The sequence below is a fragment of the Felis catus genome, chromosome C2 (genome assembly GCF_018350175.1).
Source record: "Felis catus isolate Fca126 chromosome C2, F.catus_Fca126_mat1.0, whole genome shotgun sequence".
Lineage (NCBI taxonomy): Eukaryota > Metazoa > Chordata > Mammalia > Carnivora > Felidae > Felis > Felis catus.
Genome location: NC_058376.1, coordinates 5,707,032 through 5,729,318, shown reverse-complemented (window position 1 = coordinate 5,729,318; position 22,287 = coordinate 5,707,032). Strand labels below are relative to the sequence as shown.

General features: G+C 46.0%; 1 protein-coding gene across 1 annotated transcript in view; it reads right to left on the bottom strand.

Moving 5' to 3' along the window:
- The window catches only part of DSCAM (DS cell adhesion molecule), a 706,002-nt gene that overhangs the window by 14,297 nt on the left and 669,418 nt on the right, over positions 1 to 22,287 (bottom strand). The window contains exons 19-20 of the mRNA XM_045036594.1: positions 20,467 to 20,622; positions 9,770 to 9,903 (exon numbers count right to left, since the gene is read on the bottom strand). Of these exons, the coding sequence (XP_044892529.1) occupies positions 9,770 to 9,903; positions 20,467 to 20,622 (290 nt within the window). The remainder of the gene's footprint in view (positions 1 to 9,769; positions 9,904 to 20,466; positions 20,623 to 22,287) is intronic.

Genomic DNA, 22,287 nt, shown 5'->3' with positions numbered 1-22,287 from the left:
CAATATTCTATATGAGATAAAGTAACTGATTATGTTTACCTTCCATCAACTGTCTTTTTATTGGACACTAGCTTTCTCAACACAACGATCTAACCATGTTTGAGCTGACTTGCTAATTTCCATGTGCATTCCATCATGTGTCACTGCCTCCCACTCTCTGCGAATGGTCAGTGAGAAGGGTTCCATTTTCTTTCCAGATTTCTCCTAACACTCCAGCTGCAATGATGCATCAGAGACTTTGAAGCCTTGAGAGTGTGGAGGGAATAGAAAGGCTTCTATTGTAGTCAATAGAAAAATTGTAGTCAAGGAAAAGCACCCCCCAAATGTAGGTTCTTAGGATTAATGAATCAAAAGTGGCAGAAGGAGAAACTGGTGGGGAGGAGGAAGAGAGACACTTTTCTCAGTATTTAAATATTTAAATCTCTAAATATTTAATTTCCTGCTGGCAGATCTATAACTCTGTCGTCTCATCTTCAAAGTTAAGACAGAGATATTAGCCACTCCAGAAGATTTGATTATGCCTACGATGCAAATTAATCTTGAATGGATCACTATAACTGGGCTGATAAGGGATGGCCAGAGGAATAGGACACCTGGGGACAGCCATGTAAACTCACTGGACTACAGATCTCTCCTCTGGGTCTTGCAAAGAAAAGGTATGTAAGAGCTCTTAGCCCCATGCCTGTAATGGGGAAACCTCATAAATAGTTGCTGTGCTTGAATTCACAGGCGTTTACTGAGTTCAAGTCCAGTGTGTAGACTGTGAGGTAAGTTCCTGCCCCAAGGGAACAAGAGATGATCATGGCTTGGCGCACGGAGGATTAATTACATGAGGCATAGTAAAATTCTGGTAAGTTCTTGCTAAAATCTAGAAACAAAAATCATTTGAATTCCCTTGCCAAAACTACTCCAGTTGCAGCGGAGGACATGATTCATATTTGCAAAATACCTAGGAAAATAAATAAAAAACTGCGTGTGTTTGATTTAAAAAAATATTCATGGCAAAGTTTTTTTTGTTTCTTTGTTTGTTTTCATAAAGCCTCAGACATGCTGGCTTCCCTAAAATTGTACCAAGAGTGGAAAACACAGCTCGTGATATAAACGTTGCAATCCTCAAGCCAGGCAGCTCACGTTCATGTGTTATTCCTTTCTTATCATTGCTTCGGGTCTGGTGGATGGAGTCGTAGATTTCTGAGGGACCCAATAGTATACTCCTCCAAAGAATGTAGAGGTTGCTGGAAGCTCGGTTTTCTCCCTGTGCTCCAGTGTCACCCGTGAAGAGCCTGCTTCTTTCACTACAGAATTCTTTTTGCCTTGTGGTTTTGGTGCAATAATTTCCCTCATATTTAAGACACTTTTTTAACCAGTAAATAAGATAAAATTAGCCACAATGAATTACTTCAAACGCTCTTTAGCAAATTCTATCAAACTGGATGCTTAACCAATAATTGCTGGATTCATTTCCAAATCCGTCACACTATTTAGCTCGAGGGGTGGCTTGCAAAGTCTTGTGAGCCTTCTCACATCCCCTCAACAAGGCACATCTGCCCTTTGTTTATAGGTCATGCATGGTCCTTATCTTTATCCCACTTTGGATTGTGGCCTTGCACAGTCTGGGTGCAACCTTGTGGTCTTGGATGGAGTTCAGGTTCTTTGAGGGTGGCTTTGCAGTGGCCCTCCCTTTCTGGATGCCCCGGACACCCTAGATCCCAGTGTTGCAAAATCAGGGCTCACAGACCACAAAGTGGAATGGGCTGAGGAAATGCCTGTTGCGTTAAGTTGACTAATGACCTAGAAATGACTTGAAAGCAATCAAGAAAAACTGTGTAGAGAATGACTATGGATTCACAGGCCGCTCAGATCAAATTATTCAGCGTATCTCACGGATATAAAAAGAATTCCACTTAAAAAATTTCAATTAACTTTTTAATGAAAAACTAATTCTATCAAAGAAGTATGGTGCTTTAAAAAGCCCTAATATCTAACTATTAAAAAAAAAGACTCGAATGTTCTGATTTTGTAGATAGTATGTTCACAGCAGTGATTTAAAGAAACCTCTCCCAAAGCAAGATAAACAAAATAGGCAGCTCTTTGCATTATTGGACACTCCGAGGCCATATCAAATCTTTCTGTTTAGGGGCAGAGAAAATGATCTGGATTACGTTCAGAATCAGTAGTTGGCTGGATCGACTTCAGGTTTGTCTTTGTTCTCATGTATAAGACATTTTGCCCTGATTTTCATTTTATTTCAGTATTTTCACCTCTAACAGAAGATAATGGATCAATGAAGACCATCCTAAAGGGACAGACCGGGGTGGGGAGCCTGCATGGTGGGAACAGCATATTAATGCTACTTGCTTTATGCAAGTCAGTTCTGGTGGTTTCCTCTGCACTTGACTGAGATGCCTGTAACCGCCATTATATCTTCCACTGTTGGCTACTTTTTAAAAAAGTCTTCCAAACAGAAGATATTTTACTTTTGGGCCTTTCAAATATAAAAATCATTATTTTGAAAGTGCATTAAAGTTGACACCCAGAAAATGCATGTAAGGAGCTGGTGTCTCCATGTTCCTGTGTAGAATCGGGCTTCGTCCGGTTAGCCAGACTGGCATTACAGGGTCCTTATAGTTCCCAGGCTCTTTTGAACAAAGTCACCTCCACTCACTACAATTTTGCCTCGTCTCTCCTCTGCTATCACCCCATCTGCTGTACCAATGATCTATCTGCAAAAGTGCTTTCTTAAGCTGACTTGATCACTATCACTTATTCGGTAATGAACAAGTAATTCACCGCACATGTGTAAATGGAAGAAACTCATGCACTCTTAGTCAACTTTCAGCTGCTCCAAAATTTCTGGCTTTGCCATCACAGAAAAGAGATCCACCATCAGGTCTTTTAGACAGAACTATGGAAGGATGATCTCCATGTCAGTGATTTAAAAGCATGGGCACTGTATATAACTCCTGCTGAGACTGAAAAGCCTCCCCAAGCAGAGGATATGCTTTCCTGTGTTATGAACCAGAAACTTCATTATACAGTTTAACTTCTATTGCATGACTTACTGCCATAATCCATACAATTTAATTCAACACAACATTTTATGAACATCCGCTATTTCAGCATAATACCAGGCTTTCTAAAGGAATAAGGGTGACTAACGGTGGGGTGTGCGCTTGAACTGGGGGCCCAACGATGTCCCCACCTAACGATAACACAAGGGATTGTGGTGGTTACACCAAAGTGAGGTTGGAAATCAATACTGGGGACCTCCGAGGCGAGACGGAGCCCGCTTCCCAGGGAAGGCCAGAGGCTGTCATCGTGAAGGGCCTGGACTCTAAGCTCAGACACCTGTGGGTTGCAGACCCTGTCTTTACCTTGCTAACCGCATGGTCCCGGCAGACAGTACATTCTCCGTTTCAGTACCATTACAACGAGGTAATCATAACCCCACCTGCATATGATAACCGTTGGAATTAACTGATGAAAACCAGGATTTTTTTAAGATGTGAGTCATAGAAGCAATTTTGTGAGTTATGACAATCATTTACAGAGCAAAACAGAAGAGAAAAAAAATCCAACGGTTTGGAAAATATCATAGTGCATCCTGTGTGGCAAGTGTAAGTTTTGTGTATGAAGCTTTTGCTGTGTGTGTACTGGGTTGTGATTATAAGATGCATTTCCTATTGTGAGTCATGAGAGAATGAGCTTGGGAACCATAGGCATAACGTGTTTAGCAGACAGTGGCTAGAATATAGAAAATGCTCAAAAATGGTGGAATAAATAATAAAGCATTTAAGTTGAGCCTTAAGAATAAAGACTTTAAATGGGAGGAGGACACACACACACACACACACACACACACACACACGATGGAATGGCTTAGGAATAGATGGATAGGTTAATGGAATAGGAGATAGGACACTGGACAGGAGTTAGAGCTGGATTGTGGAAATGTGTTCAGGTCATCTTGAGGATTTTGAATTTTGTTTTAGGTAAAAAGGGAGAAGTCATCCAAGAATTTGCCCAAGGGAGTGACACGGTCAGATACAGAATGGGAAAGAAAGATTATGGCAGCAATGTGGACAATGGATAGGCCCTTGAGCCTGGCAGTGGAAGGACTTCTGACCTGGTTTGGTTCCCCAAGTGGGCATGAAAAGAAGGGAGAACATTAAAAGATACTGCAGGGAGAGACTTCTCATGACACAATGTCACCTCGCAGATGCTATTTCCTCTGGTCATAATACCTTTTCATAAGGTAGAGCTCTTCCCTGCCTACAAGCCAGGGCTACAGGTGCATCCCAAGAAACTGTCTCTGACCCCACTGTTTGAGAAACACCCCCTTGCCTGTGGCTTCTGCCACAGTGTCCTGTGCTCTGCAGGTCACAGTCGTGTCCTTTGCCACGTCACAAGGACAGTGACAATCCCTGGCATTTTCTGACTTCCCTAGAACCAGGAACTCCTCAAAGAAAGGCAGACACTATCCTTTACCACCGCGGTCCCACGGTCGCCATTGGAGCTGTTCTCCCAGCTGCCTTGGTTTTCCTGTCTTCTGGGTACTTGTTAGGATTGTGCTTCCTGGCCCCCTTGTGGTTGGGGGAGGCCACGTTATGCCTATGTCAGACCTTCCAGAGATGTATTCCCTCCGCCATAAAACCTGCATGGGTGCTTCCCAGAGTACGGATAATATGGACCAGAGCTACTACAACTCAGAACAGACGTGAATGTGGAAGAAAGATAAAACTGTTGGTGTAAATCCCTGAGGTTTCAGACCTCTGATCAGAGGACAAAGGGTACTGTTAGATCAGTGGCTTAGCTGGGAAACAGGAAGAGAAGGGGGACAAGAATGAATTTGATTCAGAACACGTTGGATGCGGTGGGGTCTCCGTGAAGACACGGATGGAAGGAATTTGGAAATATGGGGTTGCCTGGTCCTCTAAGCTGGTCAGTCGGGGTTGGAGAGAAACACTTTTGATCTCTGTAACTTCAGATGATAGTTAAATTATAAAAACAGATTCAAAGGCACCTGGGTGGATCAGTCGGTTAAGCATCCAACTCTTGATTTTGGCTCAGGTCATGATCTCACGGTTCATAGGTTTGAGCCCCACATTGTGCTCTGCACTGACAACCCAGAGCCTGCTTGGGATTCTCTCTCTCTCTCTCTCTCTCTCTCTCTCTCTCTCTCTCTCTGCCCCGTCCCTGTGCTCTCTCTCTTTCTCAAAATAAATGAATATACTTTAAAAAGTATATAAGATTCAGTGATTCATGGGGACAATAAAGAATAGGAAAAGAGGATAAAGGAAGAGTATTGAGAAATGCCTACACTGAAGGGTGGCTGTCAAGGGAGAGGGAGCCTAAGAGAAGAGAAAGTCTAAAAATAGAAGGGAAGTTAAGTCAGAATTTAAACACAGATAGCTGTATAATAATGGCATGTACGTGGCAGCCTGAAATGGGAAGAGTGCCACCTCCCCAAAAGGGAATAGCCTTGTACACCCAGGGGGTGCACGGTGACTTCTGAGACAGGAGCAGTGGCCAGTGAGATGGACAGCATTATAATACAGATGGTCAAGTTGACCCCGCTTGACAATTCCATCACGGCACCGTGGTTTGACCTGAGATGCCTCAACAATTCTGGCTTCCTAAAGCCACTCTCTCTTGTCCTCAGCCCCATGATTTATTAAATGCAGTCCTGGGGGGCGGGTCCAAGGAAAACCCACACCTGCTGTTTTGGTTTGGAAGCTGCCCAGACCCGGCGAAGGTTACTTCCCTGGTGTCTCTGAAGACTTGCTTACTTCTAAGTTGTGGGCTACACTGTGGGGAGTTTTGTTGCTGAAAGCTGTCTTCTGGAGAAGAAGGGTACTGGAATATTCTCAGTTGCTCATTCGGCAACGTCAATGGAACACCTATCCTGTGCAGGGGCTGGATCACCTTATCGTCTGAAACTGGAATAACTGAGGTGAGTCACAGCTCACTGATACGATCGTTTCAAGCCTTCTGATTTTGTTCTTCATTGCTGAGAAGTTCATGCTGTCTGATTTCACGTTTCTAAGTCCCATCTCAATCGGCTTAGCTCTGTAGAAGAGACACTTTCTCTATCCTTGTCCTTGGTTAATCTAGGGCACTCCCCACAGGCTGCTTTCATGAGGGGAGGAGGGCTAGAGGGGAGATCCAGCCTCGCGACTCTCTCCCTGGGACCTTACAAGGTAGTGTGTGAATTGATCCTTCAAACTGTCATCTATGAAAATTCAGAGTGACGCCCCCCAAATTATACGCCTGAGTTCCTTGAAGCAAATGAACTTTGAGATTTTGCTGCTCGAATCTCTGCCTGGGGCGGTTAATGTCTCCGTGCATCTGCTGGTCCGGCACGGGGAGACTCTGTGTTTACCTAGCGCCACCAGACTTTAGATGCATTTACACTTTCTTATCTGGCCACACAAAGTTTCAAATCCCAACACCTTTTACTAGGCTAACCCAAGAGAACGCAGTGAAACCAGCGTCTATTCTTAGACAATGGGCTTTACCCATTAGAGAGAAGAGCGTGGGTCTTGTAACAAGGTCCATTCACTGGGGGTCTTAAGAGGAAACTTACATCAGCGAGCAAGTCAGCCGAGGGACTCCTCTAAAGAAGATTAAATTACAGGCTGTGCTGTGTCCTCATTTATCCTGCCATGTTCTACATTCCACTGTGAAATCATTTCAAAGAAAAGAAATACTCAGCCGAGCAAGAATATCATACGCAGCTAGCACTGCCCTCTGGTGTTCATTCTGACACATGGGCGGAAATGTGAAAACCTCACAAAACGTCATCCCATCCCTTCTTCTAACTTAGAGTCAAATTCCAGAAACCCAAGATGGAACAAATACCCTTCTTTCCAGCAATTTGTATGCTCTTACTAATTCCATGTGAAAGAAAGCCCCACAAAGCAATGGGTGAGATTTTCCAATGTTTCCTTCCTAAGAGAAATGTATTAGTTCTCTCTGGTCTTCACTTATAATGGTATTATTTTATTTTAAAAATAGGTCTCCTAGGGGAAAATGTCTGTACCTCCCACTTGGTTTTTCTGTCACCCTAAAATTGCTTTAAAAAAAAGTCTACTAAAGAAAAAACTAGGCCCTGGGGTCTTAAATGATGTTTGACGTGGATAAGCAGCCATTTGTCTCTAGAGATGGACTCAGCCTGATTCTGTTCCCTCCACTTTACTGCACACAGCTTGGGATTCTGGACCCTCTTTGCCAAACTTACATGACGCTACCCAGAAGACCACAGTGCTTTGTAACGATCATATTTCTAGATCTACAGTGCTTTATAATAGAGTCAAAGGCAGCACAGAGACACCCGGTGAGTGGCAGTCAGACATGAAGGAGGTGAGAAATTTGGCTGTTAATTCCCATCTTTTCTGGTTAGTTCGATCTTACGATTGTTGTTTTCGGAAGGGTCTTGTTGGGAAGGTACTGGGTGGTTGAATCCTATTGTGGCGTGCATGGAGAGATGGTGGGAATCCTTGGGCAAAGCTTTTCTACTCTTTCTTATAGACAGTTGGCTCATGTTTTTAGGATTTGTAACTCTTCCTATTTTATTGTGTGAAATCCACAGGCTGGGGGGACAAAGACTAACATGGCCCAAAGCGGCCACCTGTGGGGCTATCTCATCCAAGCATCGGTCCATCAGGACTAATGTCAAGTAAGCCAGGCTGGGGTTTTAGTTTAGAGATAAAGAGCATATTGAGGGTGTTCTGGGTACCCTGAACTCTTTTCCTAGCTTGGTGGAATCAGAACAGCAAATGTGAGTCCTACAGCAAACAGATGAAGGAATGAGTGAACAAAAATAAAGAAGCATTTCAAATTCCAGTGGAACATAGGTATTCGTTATTTTCGCAAGATTTTGTCTCTCTTTGGCACACGGTTATATGTTGGGGATGAAGACAGAACCAGGGCCTGCCCAGGGGTCCTCCGTGAGCCCTGAGTTCAGGAGTCCCAGAACATGATTTCCTGGCGTTTCGCCTCAGCACCACACTGCTCTGTGCCTCTGCACTTTGACTGACAGAATTCAGCAGGGGAGAATTAACAGCATATTTGAAACCAAAGAAGGAACCCACAAGAACGTTCTGGAGCGCAACTCTGACCATTTACATTTAAATCTTTACTCCAGCTCTGGAGGTGCTGCTGTTGACGTGAGCTGAACACACGCTCTCCCCGTCTCTCTGCTGTCAACCATGCTCACCGTCTGGGGCATGTGGGGTCCCCTGCAGATTCTAGACTTAGGAAAATGCAGCACGTGAATTACAGAATTAATGAATAAATCAGCTCGAGAATATTATTCAGCCTTAAAAAAGGACATTCTGGGGCGCCTGGGTGGCTCAGTCAGTTAAGTGTCTGATTTCAGCTCAGGTCATGAGTTCACGGTTCGTGAGTTCGAGCCCCACCTCGGGCTCTGTGCTGCCAGCTCAGAGCCCGGAGCCTGCTTCAGATTTTGTCTCTGTCTCTCTCTGCCCCTTCCCCACTAGCGCTCTGTCTCTCTCTCAAATATAAATAAAACATTAAATAAAAAGAAGGTCATTCTGATAGCTGCTACAAGATGACCGTTGAGCACATCATACAGGTGCAACACGCGAGTCACAAAAAGACAAATACTGTACGATTCCACTTACATGGGGTCCCTAGAGTGGCCAAAGTCACAGAGGCAGAAAGCAGAATGACAGGTGACAGGGCCGGAAGGAGTTGGGAACGGGGAGTCAGTGTTTCAAGGGGACAGAGCTTCAGTTTGGGGAGACAGACGTTCTAGAGGCGGATCATGGTTCACAACCATGTGAATATACCTAATGCCACTGACCTGGACACTTAGAAGTGATTCGGATGGCAAATTCTGCGTTACGGTATTTTATCACAATAAAAACCAAAATTAATCTGTGTATTCACTCCACAAACACTGACTGACGATACAGGTCTCCTTCTATACACCCCAGCAGGAGGACAGAAAGACAGGTCACGTGGTGCCAACCCCAGAAAATGCCGTAAATATTCCTGTGAAGATAGCATGAATTTTGTGGTCCTACTCTGGCTTTCTTTCCTCTAAAATTTCCCTTTTCGACATGCTTTTGTAGCTGGTCTAAGAAACAATTTAGCTCTATAATTATGACCCAGTAGTAATAATATTAATGATAATAAACATAGCACGTTGAAGTATTAATTACACTAACTCTTTTAACTCTGTCTCAGTGAATGAGGTGGGCTATGCGATCGTCGGGGTCACAGATCCTCAGCACAGGCCCTCGTTTCTGGCCCGACAGCGGCTTGCCTGCTTCTCTTAGTGGGGGACGGGACCTGGCAGGAAGATGGGGTGGGAGTTGGGGGCACAGGAGGGAGGTCAGAGGGAAGGGGGGGAGGCAGGGAGGGCCTGGCAGGCACAGAATGACGCGTCCCAGAGCAAAATCAATAAGCGTTGTCCACTGACTACCAATTAAGGCACAATTCAGACCTCTGGGTTTTGATTTTGAGAAGCCGGCTGGCGGTGTTGTGGGAAGTCACCCACTGAACAATACTTCTAGACGACTGTGTCCCTTATAATGATTCAGATGTGTACTTTCAAGTGAGGTGTAAATGAGGATGTTGCTTTGTGGTAGAGACAACGGCGGGGGGTGGGGGGGGCGGGGAATAAAACCACTGGAAAGACCCAAGTAGGTGGGAAACAAAGGAATGAAGGTGTCCCAAAGGAGCACTCACAGCTCGTTTTCTGGAAGGTGCTTGAAAGGCACTTGGTTATTTACCAACTTACTGTGGGATAGGGGTGGGAGCAGAATACAGTGTACTTTCGGATGATGCCGTTCAGCTTGAGAGGGGGAAGCCAGGACACAAAGACCATGGAGGCTGAGGCCGCCGCTGCCTTCACTCCCGCAGGAGGACCTGGAACTGGAAGAGCCGGGCATTTAGTCACAGCGATGGGGCTTCCGACCAGGCGCTCTGGCCCACGCTGCCCAACACAACCCCCGCTCCGGCTAGGCCTGGCCCCTCTCTCTGGCCAGCTCCTCAGGGGTCAGTGCTGTGGGCTCAACCGCGTCCCCTCGGAATCCACGTGGTGAAGCCCCAGTCCCCAGAAGCTCAGAATGTGACCTGACTTGGAGACGGGGTCTCCACAGAGATGACCAAGTGAAACTGTGGTCACTAGGGTGGTGCTAATCTCATGTGACTGGTGTCCTTATGAAAAAAGGGAAATGTGGGCACAAAGACATATACAGAGAGAAGACCATGTGAGGACACAAGGGGCGAATGGCCCCCTAAAAGCCAAGGGCAGAAGCCTGGAACAGACTCTCCCTCATAGTCCTCAGAGGGAGCCCACCTGTCCCACACCTTGATTTTGGATTTCCTGGCCTCCAAAAACCATGGGACAACCCATTTCTGGTGTTGAAGGCCTCCCTCTGCGGGGCCCTACGCCAGCAGCCCTAGGAGCTGACAGAGCCTCTCTTTGATGAGTGACCCGTGCTCCACACGAACCCTGTCTAAGGGCATGTCCTCTAACGGCCTAATTTTAGCAAGAACGCTGCTCGGTCAGTTCAGCCAGAATCCCCTCAATATCGGATCACTTGATACATGATCAAAGACTTCATTCTCTTCCACACCCAGGTACTATCCGATCATCCTTGCGTGCCTTCAACCAGAGTCCTGTTTGATCACTCTAGTCAGAATACCCTTACCCCCAAGGTCTCCTATCAGTAATTCTCCACCCACAGCCCCATCCTTCCCCTCCACTCCTTGGCTGTAAATTCCCACTTGTACGTGAAGTTGAGCCTGCCCTCTCTCCCCTGCCACAAACTCCCACTGAGGTCGACCCCACATATTCACGTCACAGCAGTCCCCCTGAGAAGTGTGCCTGCTGCTGCTCTTTAACAAGTGCCATGAATAACTGTTGCTTCAACAGAACTAATACATTCAGTTCAAGTCCCTGACTTCCTGGGAGCCTTCTTTACCCATTTCAGTCCCTTGTGAGTTCCTGCCTCTGAACAGCTGGAGAATTTAGTTTCTTGTGCTGCTATAGTGTTTGGCTTTGAACAGGCTGGGGATGTACATCTTGCCTCCTGAGTTAGAGACGAATGAGGGCAAAGTATCTTGGTCTTTAGGGACCACTCTTCCTTGCCCAAAACACTTTGTAATGACATCTCTTTTGGCTCAGGGGAGGTACAGAAACACTTTTGTACGAGGATGGATTTTTGTGTCAAAGATTCACATTTGTATAGACAAAAAATACCCCTCTGTAAGCCATCTAAGAAAGAAGGAAATGGTGCTAACAATATTAAGCATAATTTGTCAATGAGATCAAATGCACGTATTCCTTCCCCCCATCTTTCTGTTTTCCAGGTGGAAGAGGGAGGATGGAGTGAGGTGGACAAGACATGGGGAGAAGAGAAAAGAGCATTAAAATTGCTATGGGATAAGCCTTAAGGATCTTGCTTTGTTCCTCGTTGGTCTAACTGTCCACCTGGAGGGTGGTTCCCACCTTGATGGAGGTCTTGAAATTCTAACCGATATACATCCCTTGTGAGCCCCTGGAGGAATCTTTGAGTCTCTTCCTGCTCCAGTTACAACATAACTGCTCACTAAATATTTGTGGAGTTGACTATGTGTCTCATGATTGTCATCTTGACTCTTCAAGGTCAAAAGAACAAAACCAGCAATCACCATGAGAGCTAATGTGGGTGTGACATCACCACCACTTGAAAATATAAAATCTTGGGATCAGGTTTTGACACATCCTGTTGGTGGCAGAGGGTCTAGAAAAGAGGACACAAGTTAAGTGATGACACCTGGATTACTAAGTCTTTGGGAACAAGGCACTGTTGTGCTGAGTATGGAGGGCACTTGTGCTTAGGTTTCCTATTGGTGAGGGGAACAGCCAAGACACCCCCAAATCCACAACCTGGTTGAGACCCACAAGGGCTCCTCCTGAACACCAAGTGTAGAGTGGACATTTGTTTGACATTTTCATCCTAACGGATGCCCCAGATTCTCCAACACACTCCATTCCTTCTCTAAAGCAACCACCTGGCTGGCATTCACCATACCCAACATTCCCTCTGGCCAGCTTCTTTCTAGAAGCCCAAGGGCTTGGGCAACAACCACTTGAGTGGCTGCTCAACAGAAGTCAGTCATATTTGTTTCTACCTTGTTTGTGACAATTACACCTGTCATGGTAATGTAATTTAATTCATTATCCAAACCAATGAAATAGGAGTGCCAAATAAAGCTGTTTCCATGACAATTGATGGGACTTCTTTGGAAAATCTTTCTTAAAGGTAAGTTAAAAAAAAAAGGTTCAGCTAGGTTTGGGCCAAGACCCTTGAGAAAGATGACACACGTAGCAAATATCAAGACAAACAGATTAAAAAAAATCAAGCATAAGTTGTTGGCAAATGGCATCATGCCTTACTGTAGTCTCAGAGAACTTAAACTGGAAATGGCAGATGATCCATGATGAAAACAGTTTATGGAAACAATGACATAGACTTTTAATCTCTTCATCCAAAACTTAATAGAAATTAGACCATATTATTTAATTAAAGAATGATTAGAGAATCAATCTGTATTGTCTGCTTTGAGTTAAAATAGAATGTTTAAGGTATGTCTGTTGGCCACTTTACACTCCTTCCTCTATTTGATTATTTCCATTGACTTGTCTCGATTATATCAAAGGGCATTTACCATGTAAATCCCTATCTGACTCCTCATACACTTGATGCATGATCTATCTCGTGCAATCTTTTTTTCTAGGGTTATTAGAATTTTATACCACAGAGGAATAGCTACATAGAAACTTTGAGGAACAAGACATTCTGGAAAAGTTTTCTGCATCGCTGAGCCACTATCTTAAGAGTTAGAATGTAAATTGTAGCTCTGGTTTGGATTATCCCACAATGGTTCAAGGTGTGAGCCCTGTAGCCCCACCGAGGGCTTTTGTTTAGCTTCAGCACTTAGGTCCACGTCCTGGGCAAATTCATTAACTTCTCCAACAAGCCTTAGTCTCCTCCTCTATGAAGCTAGACCAATAATTGTACCTATTTACAGTTTTATTGCTAGGATTACAAAAGATAATTCATCTAAAGAATTTAGATGGAGTTTTGCATTCAGCAGGCACCGAATAAATTCTAGCTATCATTCGTAATGGCAATCATCATTTCCTTACATTGTGCATCACTAAAGGATCCTGGGTTTTACTTTGTGACCCAGTGTTGAACTATAAACACCAGATGTTGAGAGTTGCAGAAAACGGAGATGGTGTAGGATGGTCTGTCTGGGACATATTTTCCTAAAACATTCTTAGTCATCAGAACACATTTTGGTAATCTGCTTTCTGTGTGTGTGTGTGTGTGTGTGTGTGTGTGTGTGTAATACAGGCAAGCTTAGGCAGTTTTCACGAATTCCTAGACACTGTTGAGTGAATTTCTGACTTCAGATTTAATTGGTTGAAGTAAAGAACACAGGTCCGGAGAACCGTTTCTTCTATATTCTTCCAATCTGCCTACACCTCCTTTCTGTATTGCGGAAGCTCTTAGAGCTCACATACCCACTTGCCACCGACATCTCCAGTCTGATTCATAGGTATCTTAGATACACCATGTCCCAAACCAGGATCGCCATCTTCCCTTCCAAACCTCCCTTCCTCCTGTACCCCACTGCAAGAAATGGCACAGCTATCTTCTTGGTTGCAAAAGCCAGAACCTAGAATTCTCTCTTATCCCTCCCAGAGGATGCGTAAGGTTGGAGAGCTTCTTAGACCTCCATGTGGACGCGGTCAGTAGCTGAGCTGTCCCTATGGCTGAGTGTTGTTCTGCAACACTGGAAGTGGCATTCTTAGCCCATGCCAGGACGTTGACACATGATGATCTAGGATCTTGGGTTCCTTCTGTCTGAAATCTTTTCCCACTCTCTCTCTTTTTTTCTTATCTTGGCAACTCTTACTCCTCTATCAGGTTCTACTAAACATTACTTCCTTGACAAAACCTTTTCTGACCACTAGCCTAGATAAAGCCAGGGCTCTCGTGTTTTCTCTTAAGACCCTTCTCCTTCATGGAACATGTCAGAATCCACTTAAGTCTCTTCCACCAGCCTGCAAGCCCTGCCACGCCCACCCTGTTCTCTGCTGTATCTCTAGTGCCTGGGCCAGTATCTGGAACACACTAACCCTCAATGCAGATATTCTAAGTGAATAGAAAAGTGATTCCACTAGCGATTGGGTGGTAGGAAGAATTCTAAGATGGTGTCCAAGATTTTTATCCTTTGATATAAATATCTGGATAGTTTCTTTCCCTTGAATGTGGGTAGTACCTGTCGGTATGATGGTTGGATTACTCCCATGACCAGGTTATGTCACGTAACAAAGGCGAAGGGATTTTGCATATATAATTAATGTCCTAACCAGCTGACTTTAAGTTAACCAAGAGGAGAGCATTCTGGGTGGGCCTGACCTAATCAGAGAAGCCCCTTATAAGAGGGTCTAGATGTCAGAGATGGAAGAAGTCAGAGAGATTTAAAGCAGTAGAGATGCTCTCTCATTGGTCTTGAGGAAGCAAACTGTCTTGCTGTGGAGGGGCCATAGGACAGGGAACAGTAGGTGGCCTCTGGGAGCTGTGGAGATGGTCCCAGCCCCATGCCCACAAGGAACCAGATGCTGACAACAACCAGTGAGTTTGGGCAGGGGGACCTGACCGCAGATGAGTTCACAGCCCCAGCCAACAGCTCGATTTCAGCCTATGAGGCCCTGAGCCAGGGACCCAGCTGACCGGTACCTGGACCCCTAACCCAAGGAAATGGTGAGACAACAAATTTGTGCCATTTTAAGTATTAGGTTTCAGGTGATGCATTATACACCACAGAAAATGAATCCACTCGGTTAGGGCCTTTTAATGATGTATCTTAATGTAAAGCCTCAAAGTCAGTGCTTTGAAAGATGATTGCCTTGGTTTGAAGTATAGGTACACACACAGATACTTCAGTTAACGTCACGATCACTTCTCTGGTTTTGCTGATCAGGTTTCGGCAGGTGTGTGTGTGTGTGTGTGTGTGTGTGTGTGTGTGTGTGTGTGTGAGATAGCCTGCTGCGTATGTGATCCACCACGGTAGCCAGACCCACCTGAGCCCAACACCCCACAGAGGCCCCCCTAAGCCATGTGCAGACGGCCTGGTGCTGGATGGAACCACCCACAACTGTGGCTGTCATCACGGGCATGCGAGGCACACGTCGCTCTTCCATTCCCATTTCCACAAGACGCCAATATTTCTGGCCTTCGCTCCTACAAGAGCGATATTTCCTAAACATTCTTCAAAGTAGACAAAATCTTTTAACTACGGTGGCGTCGTATGGGGGAACCAATACGCAGCACAGGAGTGGCTCTTCCTGAAGCAGAGCGTGCAGTGTGGAGCCCCCCACTGGGCACCTCAGGGGCCCACCCAGGAGCCCAGGGAGGTCACAGGAACCTGCATGAGAAGCACGCCATTGGAGGGAGCTCTGACATCCTCACGGTGGGAGGCCTTCTGGGACGCCCTGGCCTGTCGTGCTGTTGCTGTCCCTGCTACTGCACAGAGCCCAGCACTGCCGTGCGCCCAATACCTGTCTACTGGGGCGCGGCGCCTCTGGTGCATCAGCAAACAGACCAGACACACGCCCTCAAAGTCCATCGCTTTTAAGATGCGCTGAGGGGTGGTCACATGATCACCTGAGCATGTATGATCTATCCCTCCAAGAGAACGTAGGGCTCAAGATGGGGGGGCCCTGAGGATTCAGAGACAGCCTGATGTCTGTTTATTCTTCACTCACTCTTGGCTCTGTGTTCAGATGGCCCCCCTCAAAGAGATTGCTAGTCAAGAGGCGGGAGAGCAAAGATCACATATCGCACCTCCCGCCGGCCTCCTTCGCATAGAAAATGATTTACAGAGTGATGTGCATTAGTAATGTACTCAGTAAATATTTGAACTTAAACACACACACAGTGTTTACTTTTGCAGAAACGGATCAGGGTGGAAACTACCTGACGCCTGCAGAATAAAAATAACAATTGGAAAATTAATAGATTGTGTTTTGTTTGTGTTCTCTTTCCCCACGGCTTTGCTCAGATTATAGTCTCAGCAAATAAAATGGCATTAGGATTTCACAAACCCTTTAGAATTCAGAATTGGTTGTCCTGTGTTCAAAAACACAAAGCCAGATCAGCGAATCATCTTTTGTGTTCCTGCGGAATAACGAAGGTCCAAGTTCTGATCGATCGAGCAGTCCCGGAAAGGGAATCTGAAGCCTGAGCAGTTTTCACGGACCCCGGGAGGCGGTGTCTGTGGGCCCAGGAATATGTCCACAGATTTAAGAGTATGTCTACTGGCCCAAGAGTCCTTATACAGGCCGAGCAACTACTGAAGAAACTGGAAACTTGTTCTCTGAGCAAACATTTCAATTGCAAATTATCCCTGGCAGAAGTAAACTTTTAAAAAATGTTCTAATTTTTTAGGGGCGCCTTGGTGGCTTAGTGGGTTAGGCGTCCAACTTCAGCTCAGGTCATGATCTTGCGGTTCGTGGGTTCGAGCCCCATGTCGGGCTCTGTGCTAACAGCTCAGAGCCCGGAGCCTGTTTCAGATTCTGCGTCTCCTCCTCTCTCTGCCTGCCCCCCCATCATGCTCATACTCTGTCTCTCTCTGTCTCTCAATAATAAATAAATGTTAAAAAAATAAATAAAAAATGTTCTAATTTTTGATTCGATTTATTTATTGAATCTATTTTTAGTTATTATTTTATCCTATTTGTGTATGTTTTATTAGCAAGTGATACATTTTTCCTCCTTAAGATGATCAGTGACCAAGGGGCATCTGGGTGGCTTAGTCGGTTAAGCGTCCGACTTTAGCTCAGGTCATGATCTCGCAGTTCGTGAGTTCGAGCCCCACATCGGGCTCTATGCTGACAGCTCAGAGCCTGGAGCCTGCTTCAGATTCTGTGTCTCCCTCTCTCTCTGCCCCTCCCCTGTTCACACTCAGTGTCTCTCTCTCTCTCTCAAAAATAAATAAACATCAAAAAAAAAAAAAAAAGATCAGTGACCAAATGACACAACTTAAACTCTAGGCCTCTTGACACGGGGGGTTTAGGGAACTTATTTAAGAAATGTATGGGTGGGGGGTGCACCTGGGTGGCTCAGTCAGTTAAGCGTTTGGCTTTGGCCAGGTCATGGTCTCACGGTTTGTGAGTTCGAGCCCTGCATCGGGCTCTCTGCTATCAGCACAGAGCCCACTTAGGATCCTCTGTACACCCCCCCACCCCACCCCTTCCCTGCTCACGTGCTTTCTCTCTCTCTCTCAAAAATAATAAATAAAAAAAAATTTAAAAGAAAAAAAAAAGAAATGTATTGGGCCAGGGTGCCTGGGCAGCTCAGTTGGTTGAGTGTCTGACTCGACTTTGGTGCAGGTCATGCTCTTGTGGTCATGGGATTGAGCCCTGTGTAGGGCTCTGTGCTAAGCATGGAATCTGCTTGGGATTCTCTCTCCTTCCTCCTCTGTCCCTCCTCTGCTTGTGCACACACACACACACACACACACACACACACTCTCTTTCTCTCTCTCAAAAAATACTACAGCTCTTAAAAAAAAAAAGAAACAAATTGGGCAGAGAGAACCAAATTTAATGCTTGCTTTCAATGCATAAATATTTCTTTCCTTGTGAGACTATCAACAAACACTGAAACTTTACTCTGTGCCTAGATTAGTGCCTTACTGAGGAAGAACTTAATGAATGTTGGCAATTATTATTTTACTGGAATCTTATCCACAATCTTACACAATTTAATTGAGCCTGGCAGGTCAATCCAAACTTCAAAACTGTAAGATTTTGTAGCACAAGTTTAAACAGGTTGTGTATTCTCAATCTGATTAAGCAGTCCTTCTATGGTAATTAGCCTTGTTGCTTCTCTCAATTAGACACCAACTTGCATTCAGTTCTATCAATTGCTCGAGTGCCTATTTACGCTGGGTCTTGAGTTAACCATGGTGACTAGCTCAGTTCTTCACCATTTTAAATTAGTGAATGTTTCATGTGAATCTGGGAGATAAGCTTATTATACCAGTTTTTCTCGATTTCTACCGAATCTCTGCTCGGCTTTGTTTTGAAAATGCTGGCGATTCATCCCGAGTAAATACTGACATTCAGGGCTTGCATCTCTGTCTGTGAGGTACACCTGGACCAGTGGGTCCTTCACTTCCTTCCTGGGGGAGGGCAGGGCCCTCTACAATCAATGGTACCTCCATATACCATCAGCATTGGGTACAAAAGCACAGAATGGCTGAATGACAAATTAGACCTTATGCGTCGGGGTCAAGTGTTGAGAGAGAACCCTATGATTTCTAAAAGTGGGGAATTAATTACAAATTGATCCAAATTACCGGTCAAAAAGCTGTGGCGAGCCTTCCCTTCTTAACAGATTTCTGTACCTTCGTCTAAAAAATGCAGGTGTCAAAATTTTGTGTTGCCGATCAATTTGGTCTTTAAATAATAATTCCAGTGACATTTGTGTTATTGCTTAGCAGGGCAAAAGAGTGTTCCGCCCCCACTCCGAAGGAGTGAAGATCAAATAATCAAACATCTAGTGTCAGAACCATCCCACTATGTGTCAGGCTGGGTGTTTGCAGACATCACTTGACTTTCTATATCTTAACTCTGTGCAGTCTGATTATGATGTCAATTTTGTACATCAGTTCAGAGAAGGTGAGGTAAGGTGCCCGAAGTCCCTTGGGCAGCAAGTGACACAGCCAGCTTCTAGACACAGCTGTCTACCGCATTTCTAAAAATTAAATTATGACCCCCTTCACTTAGGACATAGCTTTGTAGATCTCTCCATTAATGTGTGACTTTCTAATGGCATTTCATTCTGACCTCGGATTGCCCTAAATAATCCATTTCCTTGGGCAGAATTGGCTGACACCTGCACATTCCTGGAAAGAACTGCCTGTGTATTCTAGAAAAGCTACAGCTAATGAGGATGAATTTGTGTGTGCCCCCAATAAAGCAAGAAGGGCGACAGAGACAGTGAAAATAATGTGTGAGCATAGATGGATGGGACCAGTTGGGGGGAAGAAGGGCTGGGTTTGCGGAGGGGAGGGCAGAGAGTAAGGTGAGAGGTAGTATGCTGCGGGTGTCAGAGAAGCTTTGTTAGGGGACAGAAAAGGCTGAAGGAAGAGTCCATCCAGGCCTCTGAGCCTGGGGCTTCCACAGGACGGATGTGGATGGAACCGCAGTGTGTTTGATGTTGCATGTTCTATGTGGGTAACACCTCCCCCCTGCACCCTGCCCGGCTTCCTGGGAGCAGAGTCCTGGCAAGAAGACAAAACAGTTCGGCGAGCCCAAACCTGCACGGAATGTAGGTGCACCGGTGCCTCATCCTGCCCCTACCTCTGGTACAATTCTGCGCTCTCATCTGGAGAGTCCCACATGGGTATCATTGGACATCCGTTTTGCTCTTTACTTTCTCCAGGTGGAGACTTGCTTTTCTCACTGTTGCTGTAACATTTATCACAACTTCAGCTGTTCTCCAGACAGGCTCAGATATGGCCCCTCAGGTTTCCCTTAAAATAATACAAAGGGGCGCCTGGGTGGCTCAATCGGTTAAGCTTCTGGCTTTTTGATCTTGGCTCAGGTCATGATCTCATGGTTTGCCAAGTTCGAGCCCCTGCATCGGGCTCTCCGCTGGCAGTGTGGACCCCGCTTGGGATTCTCTCTCCCTCTCTCTCTGACCCTCCCACACGCGCGCTCTCTCTCTCTCAAAATAAATAAATAAACTTTTAAAAAACTTAGGAAAAAACCACTTGCCAGAGAGTTTTGGTAGGTTGGGGAAAGAGTCACACAACCAAGTCCAGATGGTGTGGAACAGCAAGAATTAATGGTCTGAACTGAAGTGAGCCATGATTTAAAACTTTACTAAATCATTATCAGTTCTTCTAAGAAGTCAAAAACGATTAATATGAAGATCTCAAATTAAGGATTTATTCTGAAGTGATTCTAAAGCTGGCACAGAATAATAGGTCTTAGGCCATTACATAATTTTCAAGTGGAAGGATGGAAACAATCAGAGCCTACACTCATAGCTGAAGCATCACTAAAATTATTCTGATGGGACACAAAACAGGTACGACCTGTTTTACAGCTCTGGGATAAAGGCATTTTTGTTTAAATAATACTTGGCCAAAAAATTTTAAAAAGAAGAAAAACTATAGGGGAGAGGGACAAAGGAGACAACGAACAAAGGCGACACAGGGAGTCAATGGTCTGAATTGAGCTGGAATATTCTGGCAGGGCAGCAAAAGGTTTGTCCAGAGCAAAGTCAAGGCCAGGCTGATAGAGGAACACTGGCCTGCAGGACCCAGCCCTCCCAACACTGGCTTCTGCCCGGGATGCTGTCACTCTGTGGGGCCCTATGTGTCCCCTGGAGTCCCATCCACACCTGCCCCGTCTCTTACCATCCTCTTTGGTCCGAGTGAAGATCTGCTCACTTCTGACGCCGTCCCCCGCACGGGTGAAGGCCAGCACCTGGATGCTGTAGTTGGTATATTTCTCCAGCCCGTCCAGCTCTAGAGAAGGCTGCGTCGTGGTGACGTTTTTAATCTCGCCCAGCTCTGGAGGACAAGAGAACAGGATCCGGTGACTGGCTGTGGGCGTGCCGTGCTCACTGGCCAGCCCTGGGGCTCGCCCTCTAGCTGCCACACCCTGAGATGGCTCAGAGGGACCGTGCACAGCCTGCACACGGCACCGACACTCATTCATGTGCAACTGCCACGGAACACGGCAGAACATCAGTCTGGAAAACGGAGCAGGTCACTCCAAGTGTTACCACCCAACCCGACGGCCGGGGCCAGCAGCCAATCAAGCGTGCCCCCCCCACTCAACCCGGGGAGCTTGGGGCTGCTCACTCTGCTAAGTTTATTCACTTATTTTGAGAGAGACAGACACGGCACGATTTGGGGAGGGGCAGAGAAAGAGGGACAGAGAGAGAGATTCCCAAGCAGGCTTTGTGCTGCCAGCGCAGAGCCTGATGTGGGTCTCGAACCCATGAAACCGCAAGATCATGACCTGAGCCGAAACCAAGAGTTGGATGCTAAACGGACCCAGTCACCCTGGCGCCCCCTGCAGGTGCATTTCTAACTGCTCATCAAAAAACTTCTGCGAGTCAGGGGCGCCTGGGTGCTCAATCTGTTAAGCATCTGACTCTTGGTTTCGGCTCAGGCCCTGATCTCACGGTTTCTGAGATCGAATCCCCACATCAGGCTCCGTGCTGACAGTGCAGGACCTGCTTGAGAATTCTCTCTCTCCCTCTCTCTCTCAAAATAAATAAAGTTAAAAAATACATTTAAAAAAACTTCTGCAAGTCGAGTTTTGTCTTTTGTTTAACAAACAAATCGTACTTTAACGTACATGTATTTTTAAGTACCTAACTTCTCAGGTGTCTGAGCTGAGATGAGGTGGCTCAGGAAACGGCTCCTCTTCCCTGGAGTGAACCCCCGCCGCTGCCCCCCACCCCCCGAGCTTCTTTGCCAAAGTGACACGCTGATGTGTCAGAAACTTGGCGTCAGCTAAAAATGCTTCATTTTCTGGAGTGGGATCAGCTAATAATACTCAGAGAGGGAACGTTTTGCTCTCCCTTCTTAGGCGTATCAGACAGGGCAATTTGAGAAAACTTACAATGATGCGTTAAGTACCTCCACGGGTGTTCTAGGTTCTGAAATGAGCCACCTACGGAGCAGCTGGTGCAGGAGAGAGAGGCTTGAGGACCACTCACCCCCGGGCACAGCCAGCTGTGGAGGATGGGCACTGCCTGCGAGCCTGGGCCCCCCAGTTAGTAAGAGGACGGGCGGAGCACAGGTCCAGGAGGGACTGTTCGTTGGGTGGCTGGCCGTAGCCAAGGCCACCTGTGCACCTGTGCTTACAGTCGACAAGCAGTAGGACCCACTTACGGGCCAGCGCTGTTCTGGCTTCAGATGCTAACTCATTTAGCCAGCACACCAATCGTGTTGTTGGCCTGCATGTTACAGGCGAGGAAACCACAGCAGGGAGGTACCTTGCCTAAGGTCACGGAGCCTAGCAGAGCGGCCGAGAGCATGGGCCGTGGAGCCACAGTGCACGGCCTCAGGTCCACAGACCACGGTCTCCGTGCTCTGCGGTGGTCACTCAGTGAAAAACATCATGTCGGTCAGATTATTGAGCTCTCCACCAGCGTGGCTTTCTCTTCCCGCCCTCCTGTCCTTCTCACACGTCTCACAGAAGGCCACCTAGTAATTAACAGC